This window comes from Podarcis muralis, chromosome 8 (genome assembly GCF_964188315.1).
Source record: "Podarcis muralis chromosome 8, rPodMur119.hap1.1, whole genome shotgun sequence".
Taxonomy (NCBI): Eukaryota; Metazoa; Chordata; class Lepidosauria; order Squamata; family Lacertidae; genus Podarcis; species Podarcis muralis.
The window spans coordinates 64011218-64029306 of record NC_135662.1 but is presented as its reverse complement, the minus strand read 5'-3'; the positions used below and the strand labels follow the sequence as shown (position 1 = coordinate 64029306).

At 44.6% G+C, this 18089-nt stretch overlaps 1 protein-coding gene across 2 annotated transcripts in view; it reads right to left on the bottom strand.

Moving 5' to 3' along the window:
- F13A1 (coagulation factor XIII A chain) overlaps positions 1-18089 on the bottom strand; it is a 77024-nt gene that overhangs the window by 39094 nt on the left and 19841 nt on the right. For both annotated transcript variants that reach the window (XM_028737806.2, XM_028737807.2), the window contains exons 4-5: positions 10039-10290; positions 2628-2746 (exon numbers count right to left, since the gene is read on the bottom strand). In XM_028737806.2, coding sequence (XP_028593639.2) covers positions 2628-2746; positions 10039-10290 — 371 coding nt within the window. The remainder of the gene's footprint in view (positions 1-2627; positions 2747-10038; positions 10291-18089) is intronic.

Below are 18089 nucleotides of genomic sequence, written 5' to 3'. Positions count from 1 at the left end.
GCTCCAAGCAATTTTCAGTTTTCCGCTGAAAATGGGCATTTGCTGGCGGGTGAGACATCAGTTGCTTGTTGAGATAACTTTTGAAGATGGTGAAGTTGTTCAGATCCAGTCCGATTTGTTTGTGACAAAGCGTAGACCAGAACAGTCAGAAGCAGCCACTTTTTGCAATCACTAGGATCGCTTCAGCCTAGGTGCTTTCTCTCAAGAATGCTGACTGGTTGACTAGGGTTGTGAAGGCAATGCCCATTTCAAATAGTCTATCTTGGCTAGTTAAGGCCAACTGAGAGGAGCTTGAGACTTGCTGGTTAAAATAGCGAACATCTCACTTTGGAAGGGGACCCTCCTGACAATACCATTCCTAGACTTGTTTCAGGTCTTCACTTTTGAGGAAACACAGAATAGGGAGAACGGTTAATAAAATAACTGTATAACACATCACTTCTGGGTTGATTTCAGTCTGACTTCCACCTTTAGCAACTTTCACAGATTACTTGTGTCTGGAAGTTGACAAGGCATTTTCCCTTCTCAATGATTTTGGGTGTCTCAGTGGCAGCAGTTCACTAAATTTTGTTGGCCTGGCTTGAACAGCCTGCGGGGATGTCAAATCTAACTGTCGAGTGATTCCTTTCCCCCCAGAATGAACTCAGTGGTCATCACTGGTGATCCCAGCTCAGCCCTCTAGCAGTTGACTTATTGTGTCCCACATGGCTTGATATTTATCACTGATGCCTTTTAACATCTATCATCCATAGGAAGCTGCTGACAAAAATCATCCAGAGCTTTGCTGGTGGGTGTCATAAATTAGACAATACGCTTTCCCTCGAGTTCCATATTTCATTAACGAAGCATCCAATACCAGTTTTCTCAGTATTAAACCACTGTCTTGAGGCTGTGGTTGAACAGATGAGCTCTTAAAACAGGATGAAATTGAATCTGGACGTGGTGGAGATACTGCTGCTAGGAAATCCTAATACTGTGAAGGGTTGGCAGAATGCTACCTGCAATTGGCCAGTAGGTCACAGGGCTACTTGAGGTCAATCCTCCCATTGCCTTATCCAGCCAGATGACCCGCTGTTACAACATCTGCCTTTCCTGCCCTTTCGCCTGTCTCCATCACTGAAAATTAAGGCTACCTACTCCTCTCCCATCTCCTACTGGCTTGAAAGAAGCACCAGTGGGAAGCAAAAGATTGAGGCAAGAGTAAGACAGCTGCCTCTGCGTCCTGATTTGGCTCTTCTGTTTGTTCACTCCAGGTAAGAGGGTACCCATTCGGCCCAGCAGCAGAAGGGGAAGAGAGAAAGGGAGCTGTGTGTTTGTGAATGAGAAGAATGAGTGAGAGCAAAGAACACATGTGCTCTGATTCAAAGCACATCTGCAAATGGAGAGAGGAAATGTCCATTGGGGGTGTGGTTTGCATTCAAATGGTTGGAACGCACCTGCATCTGCTAATGGACTTTAAAGAGGCCTTTTGCCCACCAACGAGCTGAATCATAGAATCACAGAATTATAGAGTTGGAAGGGACCTTGGCGTTCATCTAGTTCAATTCCCTGCAATGCAGGAATATGCAGCTGTCCCATATGGGGATTGAACCTGCAACCTTGGCGTTACCAACACCATGATCTAACCAACTGAGCAGGATGGATACTGGAATAATGAAGTTGTCGCCTGATGTGATAATAACATCGAGTGATTGACAGGTGGGCAATCCCCCTTAAAAAAAAAGAGAGGTGAGCACACACAAACTGATACCTCAGGTTTCTGGAACTTTTGGAGGGTGGGAAGTAGGGGGACAGGACACACAGTGTCAATAATCTCTTCAAGCACTGCCCACTAGGGTGGATGCAAAGCATCAAGCTAGATTTGGGAAGCATAAAACTGAAAGCACTCATATATGGATCAAAGCGTACAGAAGCGCATATGGAAGAATCAATGTACAGTGGTACCTCGGGTTAAGAACTTAATTTGTTCTGGAGGTCCATTCTTAACCTGAAACTGTTCTTAACCTGAGGTACCACTTTAGCTAATGGGGCCTCCCGCTGCTGCCGCTGCACAATTTCTGTTCTCATCCTGAAGATTGCAGAATGCACAAAAAAGTATACATTTCCTACAAAAGAGACACATAATTTTTGATTCCTGATAACCTGAGGTACTATTTCTGGGTCAGCGGAGTCTGTAACCTGAAGCGTCTGTAATCCAAGGTACCACTGTGTATTATCCACCTGCCTGTCCTATCCTTATGCATCAGATGCGCACCAGTCAAAAAAGGTGTCTGAAAATATCTACAGAGAACATTGGTGCAAATGCTTAGGACTCAGATGCAGGTCAGGCTTTGCAAGTTCTTCCATGTGGAGTAATTCAGTTGAACATAGCAGGTTGCCTCCCGAACAGTTGCGGTAAGAATTTCAGCCTAATACCCCAGGGTTAAAAAAAAATTGCACCAGTGTATCTGCCTGAAGCCTGAGAGATCAAGGTTCCAATAATGTCACAGAACACCACTTTGGTATCACCCTGGCCCAGCAGACACTACCCCACCTTCAATCTTAAGTGTTCATTTGCTGGCGCACAAGATCTTAGGACAGCAGCATAAGTGGCAGAACTTCCAACATGTCCATTCAGAAAAACTCACCTGGCCATAATTCCAACTCCTGGATCTTATGCTATCAGGCTCTCCATAGAAAATAACCCCAAGGTCATTCAGGACATACTCTTGCCTTTGCTTTTCATCATCCAGAAACACAGCATCCTCTGCAACAAAACGTTGTGTGTGAAAGCTCGTCAATACAGTTGTTTTGCTTATAATAGATGCCAGCATTTAGTACCGCAGAATGATATGGCGCTAATGAAAAAGCTGGGTTTTGGGGGTTTTTTGTTGTTGTTGTTGTTCATCAAGCAGAGCAGTAGGATATCCTTCCTTCCTTGCACAATTCCTTGTAATTGGGAGCCAGGTATTCTTCAACTTAAAAGGAGGAAAGGGGAGCGGGGAGGAAGGCAAATCTGCACCGCTTTGAGCAGGATCTGTAAAGCGTGATTAAAATGTCACCTCTCATCAAGCATTTTATGATTTTGCATCGCTAAGTTGAGAAGTCCAGAGTGCCATGATGCAATTAGGCATCTGCATAGTGGATCAAAGAACAATTTTGAAACTTCTTAATCAGCGACAGAGAGCGAGTCAATGTCAAAAGATTTAAAGGGAAAACTCTGCCCTGGAGTTGAGAGATGCTGGAGGAGGCTGAGGGTGTGGTCCACTGATCTATGTAAATAACAGCACAGGGATGGGGAACTTTTTTCAGACTAAGAGTCGCATCCCCTTCAAGGGTAGGCACATGGTAGTGGTGGGCGGGGCCAGAGGCAAAAGTGGGTGGAGCAATAGCTGTAAAGGTTACCTTTGCACAGTAGGCTGGTCTCTATACACATTGCTCTCTATCCTCCACACCTATCTAAGACACACCTTCCAGTCAAGCAAAAACACCCAATGAAATTGTGAAACAAGGTCAGTGAGGGGTGTGGCTTGGAGAGAAGGGGTGTGGCTTGGAAAGAAGGGGTGTGGCTTGGGTTGCATCCTGAGAGGGCCCCAGGCCTGAGGTTCCCTTTCCCCGTATTGGAACCTGACTTGATGTTATGACTAAGGATTGATTCCAGGAGACTAGGCAAGGAAGTTTCATGACTGTGGCAACAAAGGGGAATGATGATGATGATGATGATGATGATGATGATAATTTATTATTTATACCCCGCCCATCTGGCTGGGCTTCCCCAGCCACTCTGGGCGGATTCCCAAAAAATATTAAAATACTGTAATACATCAAACATTAAAAGCTTCCCTAAAGAGGGCTGCCTTCAGATGTCTTCTAAAAGTCTGGTAGTTGTTGTTCTCTTTGACATCTGGTGGAAGGGCGTTCCACAGGGAGGGCGCCACTACCGAGAAGGCCCTCTGCCAGGTTCCCTGTAACTTGGATTCTCGCAGTGAGGGAACCGCCAGAAGGCCCTCTGTGCTGGACCTCAGTGTCCGGGTAGAACGATGGGGGTGGAGACACTCCTTCAGATATACTAGATCAAGGCCATTTAGGGCTTTAAAGGTCAGCACCAACACTTTGAATTGTGCTCGGAAACGTACTGAATGAGCTTGCACACCAACCCCACCAACCCCCGCCCCTGTTCTTTCAGGGAGGAGCAGAGGCAAGCTATCCCTCCTCACCCCAAAACATTTTCCTGCTGCTGTGAGATTTTTGCCCGCAGACAAGAGCAGCGAAATCTAATTGAGTAAGAAGCCCAAAGCCTCAGTTTGCTTAATCAAATCAGTCTGTTTCTGATCTGTGTCAGTTTCACAAGTGCTTATTCATAAGGCCATTCTGCCCCATCTCCAGATTAATCTGCAGTTTGGGATGGCAGGGGGACGGAACCTGCACAGAAATGTTATTGAAACACGTACTTTTAATATGTGTTTGAACTCTTTGCATTTCTAAAGCACGTTATTGTAAAAGATATATTTTTTAATGCATTCTGGTCCATTTTTTTTCGAGCTGAAAAATGCATTGCGAAATTCAAGAAAGCGTGAAAACAGAAATATAAGATACATTCTGATCCACAGGTTAGTAAAGGTCAGGAGCCTAGAAAGCACCCAAACTTTCTGATTTGCAGCAGGCAGCTCTCCAGGTTATAGATGGGGGAATAATCCTAGCCCTACCTGGAGAAATTGGGGATTGAACCCAGAATCCTCTGCATGTAAGGTAAATGTTTTGCAGCTGAGCTATGGCACTCCCCCAGTTTGCCACGTGATTCACAGAAGCCAAGTTCCTCAAGCATCCCTATGGACAGCTCCGTCTTCTCTTTTGAAATGGAGGCTTCCTTCCAGCTGCTGAGGGGGGTGGATGGTAAGAATCTGTTTCCAGCCTCAGGCTCTTTTTGATTTGCATGGCTGCAATAGAGCTGTCAGCAGCGAAGGGCTCCGTTTCAAGCAGGTGGTTGAAGCTCCCCCAGCCAGCAGATCTAAGTTCCCCCGTGCACTGTCTCTGTTCAGACATCATGTAGATCGTCACGGAGAAAGCTCCTTTTTTACATACCCTCCTCCCAACTAACCCTGAAGTGAAGCGCCGATCAGCAACTACACCAGACTGTGGCACAAGCAGCATGCCAATGTACCCAAGACATAAATAAAAGGCTGTGTGAATATGCCCTAATAAAGGTAGCTGTGAGCAGACAGGCTAGCGAGGCTGTAATCCTTTGCACAAGAACTCAATTTCACAAACCTTTTATTGGCATATAGACAAGAGTCCAGTAAGGTTCAGTACAATAAAATGACTCAGCAAAACCTGTATCTAACGTTTAAGTTAATGTTGGATAATATTCACAAATCCTCTGCAGAAACCTGGCTACTATCACCATCCTCTCTGCATCCTGAGTAAACAAACTTTACATTCGTCTGAACGCCATTCCCTGCTAACGGCTTAATGAACTTAATGATACAAGGGACAGAGCAAAAAAATGTGCACTACTGATTCCATTTGTCTCTGTCCACAGAGGGATAGCATCTCTGCAAGGGGAATTTTCTGGAATGTCCTCTGTAGCACATTCAGTCCCGCTAGCACGTATGGCCTGCGTTGATTCAAATGGGAAGGATAAGTTGCCATTGGTTGCCCACATCAAACCATCCCCAGACTTGCACAGACACTATTCATGATGTGGCTACTAAGTTCTTGAAATTCGTTGTCTAACAATCTGCGTTTAATTATCTCAAATTCAGGATTTCCCAGTAAGCAGTACAAGGAGTCTAGATCTCACTGAACTCCGTGGGACCTGCTTCTCAGTCTGTTTTGCATTGTATGCAATTCTTCCTCTGAGGGCCTGACTAGATGAGTTTGTAACCAGAACATTAAAAAAAAATAGTGTTAGGGTACCATTTCCATCAGGACTGCAGAGCAGGGGAGAGGGGAGGTTTTGTAAAAAAGAAATTCTACTCATAATTGATTCAGAGCCGATTCCAACATAAAATAAACTTAGCATGTTGCAGGATTCCCCTAAAATAGGCCAGGGGCAATTAATATTTCCTCCAGCAGAGCTTTACTGCTGCTGAAGGCAAATGAGCAGAATGGTTGCAAATCCAATATATTCAGGATTGGCACTGTCCATAAGAAATCCAGTTGCAGCAGAACTTAACTTAAATTTAAAATAATTTATAATAAGACTAAAACTTAGCACTTAAGCATACTATATACAAAACACCACACCAGAAGGAGAGATAGAAAGTGAAAACCAGGCTCCTTCTGGCTGATTATTATAGTCAGCATGACCTTGAGTGAAAGAAATAACAGAATTAGTTTAAACCCAGCTGTTCAGCTTCTCTGAAGGAATAACCCAAAATCATGAACCTTCTGCTTGTTTCTAGGCAGAACAGAAACTTACACGTCAGCTAGAAACTTTCAGTTTGCAGCAGTTTGCATCACACAGAGAAGCTTCCAGAACTCTCTTGAATTAATTGGAATAGGAAAGATCTCTACCAATACTTTCTGTACCAAAAAATGAAAATTGAAAGGTTTAACCCTTTCCTCTTCTTCCACAGCCCTGATGTAAATGACCCCCTGAAGCAGCTATTGACCATTATGACCATGGTGGTGGAGCAAAGGGCTAAACACCCCTCCCCACATGACTCTCTGGTGCCTACTATTCATTTATTTTCATCTGGTATGATTGCAGGCAATGTGTTTGGCACCATGGGTTTTTTGGCCCTAAAAGCCAGCACTGAATATATAATCAGGGGACATGATCCAAAAGTAGACATATGCAAAAAGTTGCTGCGTTCATCAGTATTATGTGGCACCATCACACAAACATTAATGTCTTATCTTTGTTTGCATGCACAATTCCACAGAGTTCAGTAGATGGGTTCCCGCCTTCTAGTTGCTATACCTGGGATCACAGAAGCAGAATTTCAAAAAAGGAAACTGCAAGAGCCAGTCCACATATCTGGCATGGTGGTAAATTCAGCAGACAGCAGAGGCTGAGTGAGCTGGGAAGGTCTGTGGGCAAATACATTATTTGCTCGATATCCACGATCCTTCTCCCGCTGTGGCGCATTTTTTGTTTTGTCCATATTTCTTTTCTACTCAGGAAATATTAGAGGTTTTCAATCAAGTTTGCTTTTCATTGCTAACCCCCGCTTCACAAATATTTGTGAAATGAGGTAGAGATTAATGAATTTCCCTTTCTTTGTCAAAGGTATTCAGTTTTCCAGTATTCAGTGAAGTGTGGTTGAAAGAGACCGAGACAGAGAGAGACAGGTCTTTGAATTCTCTCCAAGAAGGGAAGACTGCTCCAGAAAACAAGGCCTTTGATTTTTGACAGCTATTACGGCAACTGAGATTGGGTTGAGCAAGAAATCCAGAAATCTGACTGCGAGTTCCCTACAGGTAGCTGCTGCGCACTGATGGAGCCCTGCTACTGATGTAGGGGAACTATTTCATGGAAATAATTATGCATGGCCTTATCAAATGAAGCCCTATGCATAGAAGGAATGGTCCCTACTACCAAGCTATAGTCCGTTCCCCATAATGACTTGTGCAAAGTCATCCATGTGATTTTTATGGCTAAGCGTGGAATTGTCTCTAGATCTACCAAACGGATGCATATGGATGCCAATGAGAAGAGATCCTTCCATGCTTTTCTTAAATCAATGGAATTTTTTATAAGACTGTGTGAGAGAGAGTTAGCCTATCTGAGTGCTAGTATGATCCATTTGACACATTATGGGCTCAAGAGACAGCCTTTTCCTCAATCTATAAAATGTAGGAAAATATCGACCCAACTGCACAGTGGTGTTTGTGAGGCACACCAAATAATTAATGTGTGATACAAAGGGAGAAATAATTTGGGGTTCTACTCACATTTCTTTCTTTTTTAAAAACAACAACAACACAACCTTATCAAACGTTAAATCAGCCTGTTGGTTGATTCTGTTAAGTCATGCGTTGGCTTATTGAGAAACAAATTATAGCCAAAGACAAAAGGCTAAAATCTAGCTACAATCTTCATGATGAACATCCCTCCCCTTGCCATATGTGTCTAAACCCCTGAGCCTCTTGGGCTTGCTGATCAGAAGGTCGGCGGTTCGAATCCGCGCGACGGGGTGAGCTCCAAGTGCTTTGCCCTAGCTCTTGCCAACCTAGCAGTTCAAAAGCACGTCAGTGCAAGTAGATAAATAGGTACAGCTGCAGTGGGAAGGTAAACAGTGTTTCTGTGAGCTCTGGTTTCTGTCATGGTGTTCTATTGCACCAGAAGCAGTTCAGTCATGGTGGCCACATGACCCGGAAAGCTCCCTCAGCCTGAAGCAAGATGAGCGCTGCAACCCCATAGTCGCCTTCGACTGGACCTAACCATCCAGGGGGCCTTTACCTTTTGCCTATGTGCTCTTTTAGTAATATGAATAGTGGGTTAAGGCTGGGTTGAATAGGAACAGAGGAAGCTGCCTTATATTGTGCATCTAGCCCAGCACTGCCGGCACTGACTGACAGCGGCTTTCCAGGGTTTCAGGCAGGTAACATTCCCAGCCCTACTAGGAGATACCAGGGGGTGTATTTGGAACCTTCTTGCATGCAAAACAGATGCTCTCCCACTGAGGTACAACCCTGGACACACACATACACACCAGTTTCCTAAAAATATTCTCCCCTGGTAAAAACTGGGGCCAATTTCTTGGGGTGGAGGAGAATTTAAGGAGTTGGTTGCCACTTCCTTTTCTAGGACTTAGTGGGAAGTTCAGTCCATGGAACCTGTGGAGAGAGCCTCACGCCACTTCCTGCCAACCACACGTCCCCAAATGCCTTGGGAGTGATGTGCTACAACACAAAACAATATCACTTCCAAGTCACTCTTGGCTGGCGGGAAGCTATGGGGAAAGCCTCTTTTTAAAACGGTTTTCTTTAAAGCAAGAAACAAAAAATCTGAAAACCCTTGGCCATCTTGTAAGGGTAAGTACGAGGTAAAAATCAGAGCATTTCTTTTGCCCCGTGACTTTTGGGGTGATTTTTTGGTTGCCTGCATATACCCAGTGAACACGTGAAAAAAAATCTGTTTGGCACGATGCTTAAAAATGTGTATGGCTCTTCATCTTCATATTCTTTATGTATAGAGGATGGTTCTCCACCCCCTATAAAACTTTGGGTTTGTACAACTATGTATGCATTAGTAGCTTAAAATAAAAGTGAGGTTCCCACCCCACCCCTGCTGAATTGTGTTTCAAGTCACATTTGCACATTGCTGTACACACCAGAGAAGGGGTGAGGATGTCTTTGTCTGATGCACCCTCACCTGTTTGCTTTCCCATGCACACACACACACAAACCACAACTCCTATTCATGAAGCTATCACCTGAGCATGTGCAATGGCTGTACACACAAATGTACGCACTTCAACTTAACTGCAAAGTAAATGTGGCTTGCATTTTCAAATTGGATGGAAGCTGGTTTGAGGGGAAATGTATCGATCAGGAGTATTTTTCAAGAAACTACAGGGTAGATATGGATTGTGGCTAATTTTCCATTTACGTGGCTTCAAACCCCAGTGGCGGAAGTGCACTGGAGCCAAAGGAAATGGAAATGTGTATATAATAATACTATTACTACTGCTGCTACTACTACTACTACTACTACTACTACCTTATTATTTATACCCCACCCATCTGGATGGGTTTCCCCAGCCACTCTGGGCGGCTTCCAGCAGAATATTAAAATACAATGATCTATCAAATATTAAAATCTTCCCAAAACAGGGCTGCCTTCAGATGTCTTCTAAACGCCTTTGACATCTGGTGGGAGGGCGTTCCACAGGGCGGGCGCCACTACCAACAAGGCCGTCTGCCTGGTTCCCTGTAAATTTGCTTCTTGCAGTGAGGGAGCCGCCAGAAGGCCCTCGGCGCTGGACCTCAGTGTCCAGTGTACACAGCCTACAGTCATTGAGGCAGGGTTTTTGCTCATGCTATCAAAAACCAAATATGTTAATAGGACAATCCTCCCCCCCATGTATCTACACCCTGCACATTCCTTACCTTCACACCAGGGGTTGAACAGGATGTACGTATCTGTGTTTGGATTTCTCCTTGTCCTGAGAATGCCAATCGGAGTCAAGACGGCGACATACATACGGAATTTCCCCACAATGCAGTCAGCAGCTGGCATGATATTCAGGCCAACAGAACTTCCGTCACTGTGAGTGATCTTAGCACCCCATTTGCCGCTTTCCAGCTCTTGAACCAAAGGGACTATGATATATGTGCCTTTGCTTTGTTGTGGATATCGCCCTGCAGAGATGGGAAGAGAAGAGGCAGAAATATGGTTTTGCGTATGAGTGCAGCGGATGAATCGTTGTCTTACATTTTGACGGTGCAGCAAAATCTGGGCTGGGAACTGTCCAACGGAAGTCAGTAGGATTACAGTAGATTTACTGCTTTTTATATATATACTGTCTGCATAATTTAGCTTTCTTGTCAACGTTTTTATCTTTAACATCTGCTTGCTCCTTAAAACCAACTTGCAGAAGTTTGTATTGTTTACATAAAACAGGGACAAAAGAACCCAAGACTTGGAAGTCACAAAAATACCCTGTAAACAAATTCCTTCATCGAGTACACTGAAGAATCTTCTAACCACCAACATCCTTGCAGGTCTCCCTATATTAGAGTGGAGAACCTGTGGCCCTCCACCTAATTTCATGTAGAGAGGGAAGCCTGGAGAGAGAGAGAGGCAGAGAAAGAAAGGAAGGAAGGAAGGAAGGAAGGAAGGAAGGAAGGAAGGAAGGAAGGAAGGAGAGCAACTAGGGGGTAAAAATGGGGAAAAGCCAAAAGATTGTGAGAAATGGAAAGAGAAGGGAAAGCCCCCTGCAAACAATCAGTTGAGAGCTTTGGCAAGGACATAGGCAGTGGGGAACAGGTGGGAGCCAAAATGGATTGGCAAAAGCCCTCTGCAAGCAATCAGTTCAGACTTTTGACAAGAGTGATGTGTCCCTCCTCTGGCAGCCTGCTAGGTGGGGAGAGAAAAGGGGCTTTAGAAAGAGCCTGGAAGGAGAAGAAGAAGAAGAAGAAGAAGAAGAAGAAGAGGAGGAGGAGGAGGAGGAGGAGGAGGAGGAGTTTGGATTTGATATCCCGCTTTATCACTACCCAAGGGAGTCTCAAAGCAGCTAACATTCTTCTTTCCCTTCCTCTCCCACAACAAACACTCTGTGAGGTGAGTGGAGCTAAGAGACTTCAGAGAAGTGTGACTAGCCCAAGGTCACCCAGCAGCTGCATGTGGGGACGCGAACCCAGTTCACCAGATTACGAGTCTACCACTCTTAACCACTACACCACACTGGCTCTCCATGGCAGATCCATACCATACATTTAAAGCATATCCAATGCATATTTAAAGCACATGACTGATACCAAAGAATCTTGGGAACTTTTGTTTGTTAAGGGTGCTAGGTCATGTATCTGTGTGATGGGAAACAACAGCTCCTTCTGAGGAGCGAGGTCATGTGCTTTAAATGTGTGTTGTATGTGTTTTAAAAGCACGGTGCAGATCTGGCCCAGAAAGTGAGAAGGGGGTGTCAGAATATGAGAGGGGTGGAGGGGTGGATCTGACCAATGTTTTGCTCTGGCGTTTCACCCACCCACAGATTGCCCCAAGCATATGAAGCCCTCAGTAGAGAAAAAAGAGATACCGTATTTTTCACTCTATAACACGCACCCGACCATAACACGCATGTAGTTTTTAGAGGAGGAAAATCCGTAGGCATGCCACCCGTAGGCATTCCCTCCATAACACGCATAGACATTTCCCCTTACTTTTTAGGAGGAAAAAAATGAGTGTATTGGTGCAAAAAATACGGTAATTTACCACCCTGCCCTAGTCACAGAAAGGTTCCAGGCCTCAATATTAAAATTTACAAATGTTAGGATTTGCTACCAATGGGAGCTATCTGAAAATAGCCAGCAAAGTAGGCTCTTCTCTAATGTTAGCTACAAACATCACCCGCCCATATAAATTGAGCAGGTGGGCATGTTGTCCTCCCATGATTACCAGCTTGTATATCAAGGGTGGAGGACCGGTGGTATTCCAGATGTTGATGGACACTAGCTCCAATCAGTCCCAGGCAGCCTGGCCAATGGCAGCAGTGTAGTTCGCTGCTCAGGTGCCCTGCACTTGGGGGGGCGGGATGAACTAGGTGCAGGTATTATGGCCAGGGATTATGGGAGTTGTAGTTTAGCAACATTTGAAGGGCCAAAGGTTCATCATCCTTGGATTAAGCTGAGCTACATGGACCTAACTTGGTATAATGCAGGTTCCAATACCCCAGAATTGTCCCACTCCGCATATACCTGTAAAGTAGGAACTGCTGTGCTCAGGAAAGGTGCACAGAGCAAAGACAGGAATATGTTCCTGGTTTCTCAGGAGATATAATTGCAGAAACACATTTTTGGGACCTGAACTTTGGCACTGAACATGGTGTATCTAGAGATTAGATACAGCCCCTATAAAGCCCTGGATTTATCTCTATTGACAGGGTTCTTCTACTTTAATCTGCAGTGCAATTCTAGTTTATATTTTGGTTCCTGTGGCCTTGGTTGACACAACTCAGGAAACCTTCCATCTAACCCAGAATATTTGGGCCATATGGAAGAAGAAAGAGGCCTTCAAAAGAAGCAACACAAGAAAGAAAAGCCAAATCAATAGCGCATTTGGGAAGATATAGCAAAGGATGCTTTAAAAGGGGGCTTCAAAGGGAATCAGGTGGAGAGGGAGATGCTAAAGAGGCAACCAAGATGAGAGGCCGGTGGCAGCTAACAATGGGATCAGCAAGTTGAATGCCGACTCGTTCTTTGAACGGTGGCTGGGCCTGACCTTTCCTCTCTTTACAGTAGGGGCTCAGCTTCAGCTCTGCTCTACAGTATAATGGCAAGCCAAGCCCAGAAGAAAACCCAACTACTAAAGAAAGTGAAATGCCAAGAGAAAAATCAGCTTGCTGAACCTGCATATTTGGAAGAAGGAGGAGAAGGAGGCCTCTCTAATGTCTTCCTTTTGTGGGTGAGGAATGCATTTGATTTCTCTTTCATAGTTCATATTTTTATGAACATATTGGGAGCCAGTGTGGTGTAGTGGTTAAGAGTGGTAGTCTCGTAATCTGGTGAACCGGGTTCGCTTCTCCGCTCCTCCACATGCAGCTGCTGGGTGACCTTGGGCTAGTCACACTTCTTTGAAGTCTCTCAGCCCCACTCACCTCACAGAGTGTTTGTTGTGGGGGAGGAAGGGAAAGGAGAATGTTAGCCACTTTGAGATTCCTTTGGGTAGTGATAAAGCGGGATATCAAATCCAAACTCCAACTCCAACTCCAACTCCTCCTCCTCCTCCTCCTCCTCCTCCTCCTCCTCCTCCTCCTCCTCCTCCTCTTCTTCTTCTTCTTCTTCTTCTTCTTCTTCTTCTTCTTCTTCTGGACTTGTTAGGAAGCATGCATGCATTCAGAGACAACAGGCATCAATATGAGATGTAGCACTGCTATGTGGTCCAGGGATAATAAGCATGGCCTCCTCCACATGCTTCTGGACTACAACTCCCATCAGCCCCACCCAGCATGGCCAGTGATAAGGGATGATGGGAGCTGTAGTCCAGGGGAAAAAAAACACACCTCTGCCCATTCTCTCCTGTTGCCCTGTATCATGGAGCTGTAGAGTCGGAAGGGCCCCAAGGCTCATCGAGTCCAACAACCTGCAGTGGAGGACCTGCCTCCCTCCCTGCATGATGCCACACCTCTCAGGTCCCACCTGTATCATGAAGACTTTCGCTCCACCTCCTAACTCCCACCTCCTTGCTACAGCAAAAGCCTAAACACTTGTAATTGGATCACACCTTTTTTCTGTGCTTACTCCTGTCTCCTTCCCCTCCCCTTCCACTATTTCCTCCAGTCAGATTTGAGATTACTGGAAGCTCCTTGGGGTAGACAACTCTCCTCATGCACTCTGTAAGACGCCATGCGCCTTGATGGCCTTGAGCAAATAGACAGAAAAATATCTGGTACTTGAGGGTTGTGGGAACAATTTAAAACTGCAAAGTGCCTGCTCAGTATTCAGTGCCGCAAAAATGATCCAGATTTAAAGCAGAAGCGTATCTGAAAAGTTTGTTTATGCAGCTTGTTACCACAGCCCCTTTTGGTTGCTTTAATCTTTGACATTTATATTTAGAAACGGGGTAATTTGAAGCCGAATCAAGCTGAACGTAAAAAAGAGAGAGCCTTGCATAATTAGGGCTTCTTGATTCAAGCTTTTCATCATCATTTGTTCATTGATCTTTAGGCTACTATTTGCATCCAGTGAATTCTGAACTCAAACTACATATGTAGATCAAGATAATAGTTTTGTGTACATTTATTCACTTAAAATATTTCTAACACGGCCTTCCTCAAAAAAAACCAATACCTTGTTGGGATACAACATAATAAAGTACTCAATTTAAAACAGTAATTTCTGTATCTCAATAATGTACTATCACAGATAAAACCCCATTAAACAAGAAACAGCCTTTAAAACCATAGATTGACTCCATCCCTCCAGCATTGATGGCAATCTAACACATAGAGTATCTTAATATACACATTCCTGAACACATTTTCTTCTAAAAGAGGAATGCATTTTGGTGCACTGAGCTGAGAAATATTCCACCAAATTTGGAGAAGTGCAAAATCAAAAGGAGAATCGTTTTTGTATTGATGTAGTAGCCTGGAAGGTGTGAATTGGGTCGGTTTGTTTTACAACACAGACTGGACAAAATTCTCTTCTATTCCCAGTTTCCATCGAGATTTTTATATCTATCCTAACTTTTGAACCAGATGGATCCCCAAGGCACCTTGCATAAATACAATTCGAAAGACACTGGTGCTACTTTGGAACCTGTTCAACACAAAGCATGATCACATCGTGTAACAGAACAACCCTTCTACCGCAACTATTAATGAATCCTAGAGTTGGAAAGAACCTTGGAAGTATTCCAGGCCATCTCCCCTGCTTGAGGCAGAAAATCCAGAGCCATACCATCCCACAGAAATGGCTGCTCAGAGACCTCCAACAAAGACCCCCACAATCCCTAGGTAATTGCCTCCACTCTTACCATCAACACATTTCTCCTCATGTTTAACCAGAATCTACTGCAACTGAAGACCATTAGATTTAGTCCTCCTGCCCTCTGGGGGGCAGCAGAGACAAGTCTTTATCCTTGATCATGGACTGGATGAGAGCCAACAAATTGAAGCTCAATCCAGATAAGACTGAGGCACTGTTAGTGGGCGGTTCCCTAGCCCAGATGGCTGGGAGGTTGCCTGCTCTTGCTCTTACACGCCTTCTGAAGGAGTGAGTACATGGTTTGGGGGTACTTCTGGATCCTTTGCTGTCGCTTGAGGCTCAAGTGGCTTCAGTGGCGCAGAGTGGCTTCCATCAGCTTTGGCTGGTGGCCCAGCTGCACCTCTATGTGGACAGGGATAGCCTAACTTCTGCTATAAAGTCAGGCTAGATTAATGCAATGTGTTCTGTGTAGGGCTGTCTCTGAAGGTGGTTCAGAAACTTCAGCTAGTGCAGAATACAGGAGTCAGATTGATCACCAAAACAAGATGACTCGAGCACTTTACACCAATCCTGACCCAACTGCACTGACTGCTGATTAGCTTCTGGGTCCAATTCAGAGTGCTGGTTTTGACATATAAAGCTTTAAATGGCTTAGGACCGCAATACCTCAAGGACCGCCTCTCTCCATGTGAACCTACCTGGACTCTGAGATCATCTTCTGAGGCCCTTCTTTGTGTGACTCCTCCACGAGAGGTTTGGAGGGTGGCAACAAGAGAACAGGCCTTCTTTGCAGTGGCTCCCCTTCTGTAGAATGCTCTCCCCAGGGAAGTTCGCCTGGCACCTTCATTATAAACCTTTAGGTGCCAGGCAAAATCATTCCTCTTCAACCAGGCCTTAGGCTGGTTAACATTCTATATCCATTTAGAATCACAGAATCATAGAGTTGGAAGAGACCACAAGGGCCATCGAGTCCAACCCCCTGCCAAGCAGGAAACACCATCAGAGCACTCCTGACATATGGTTGTCAAGCCTCTGCTTAAAGACCTCCAAAGAAGGAGACTCCACCACACTCCTTGGCAGCAAATTCCACTGTCGTACAGCTCTTACTGTCAGGAAGTTCTTCCTAATGTTTAGGTGGAATCTTCTTTCTTGTAGTTTGGATCCATTGCTCTGTGTCCGCTTCTCTGGAGCAGCAGAAAACAACCTTTCTCCCTCCTCTATGTGACATCCTTTTATATATTTGAACATGGCTATCATATCACCCCTTAACCTCCTCTTCTCCAGGCTAAACATGCCCAGCTCCCTTAGCCGTTACTCATAAGGCATCGTTTCCAGGCCTTTGACCATTTTGGTTGCCCTCCTCTGGACACGTTCCAGTTTGTCAGTGTCCTTCTTGAACTGTGGTGCCCAGAACTGGACACAGTACTCCAGGTGAGGTCTGACCAGAGCAGATTTAAATGTGTTTGTGGGAGTGGGAGGAAGAAGAAGAAGAAGAAGAAGAAGAAGAGTTTGGATTTGATATCCCGCTTTATCACTAGGAGGAGTCTCAAAGCGGCTAACAATCTCCTTTCTTTTCCCTTCCTCCCCCACAACAAACATTCTGTGAGGTGAGTGAGGCTGAGAGACTTCAGAGAAGTGTGACTAGCCCAAGGTCTCCCAGCAGCTGCATGTGGAGGAGCGGAGAATCGAACCCGGTTCACCAGATTACGAGTCCACCGCTCTTAACCATTACACCACATTGGCTCTCGTGGAGGGGCGTTGTTGGTTTGTGGCTTTTGTTGTTGCCATTGTTTTTATTATGCGTTTTGAGTTTTTATCTTGTATTTTTATATTGCGAACTGCCCTGAGATCTATGGATGAAGGGCGGTATTTAAATAAATAAATAAATAAATAAATAAATAAATAAATAAATAAATCCCTGCCTGAGCATTGGTACAGCAGAGTAATCACTTCCTGAACAGGGGAAATATACACACACACATTTCTTACATCCCTGCTGGTGAAGCTTGCGGGCTTATATGAAGCAGTACCAAAAACAAAAAAACAAAAAACCCTTCAGAACCTATGAAGAAAAGGGATAGCGGTGCTGCTACCATTTGCCGGCAACAAGGTTCCGATTACATCATCCTCAATCTCATCCATCTCAGACCCAGCCTTTGTGCGCAGCAAGCTCAGCAACCAAGGGTGCCTGGCTCCATGCAACCAGCAGAGGGAGCAAGCAAGCCTCAAAACAACAGCTGTATACGGGCTTCCTGGTTGCTGTTTCCCATTCCAGATATTCCTCTCCATCCCTTCAAGCAGTATTTCTGAATGTAGAAGGTGTTCGCCCCTCCCCCCCTCCAGCCACCACCACAGATCAGATAGATAACAAGGACAGGGCTCCCTCCCTCTCTTTATTTAATTATTTATTTGACCCTTCATCCGTATCACTGTCTTCCAGGCACGTCCAGGAAATATAATAATTGTGACAGGGTTATAAATAGCCAAGAGTTATAAATGTTGGAAGGTATGGAGTTATCCGACCCCTGAGCCATCTGAAGGCAGCCCTGTATAGAGAAGAGTGTTTTTAAAAATGTTATGTTATGTTATGTTATGTTATGTTATGTTATGTTATGTTATGTTATGTTATGTTATGTTATGTTATGTTTTATGTTATGTTATGTTATGTTATGTTATGTTATGTTATGTTATGTCTGTCTGTCTGTCTGTCTGTCTATCTATCTATCTATCTATCTATCATCTATCTATCTATCATCTATCTATCATCTATCTATCTATCTATCTATCTATCTATCTATCTATCTATCTATCTATCATGTTGGAAGCTGCCCAGAGTGGCTGGGGCAACTGTTGGAGGGTATGTTACGAGGAGGACAAGAGTAGGGGGTATGACCAAAATTCATTTTGAATATTATTTATTATTATTATTTATTTATTCAACTTATACACCGCCCTATACCCGGAGGTCTCAGGGCGGTTCACAACAAGACCACAACATATAAAATCAAACCAAA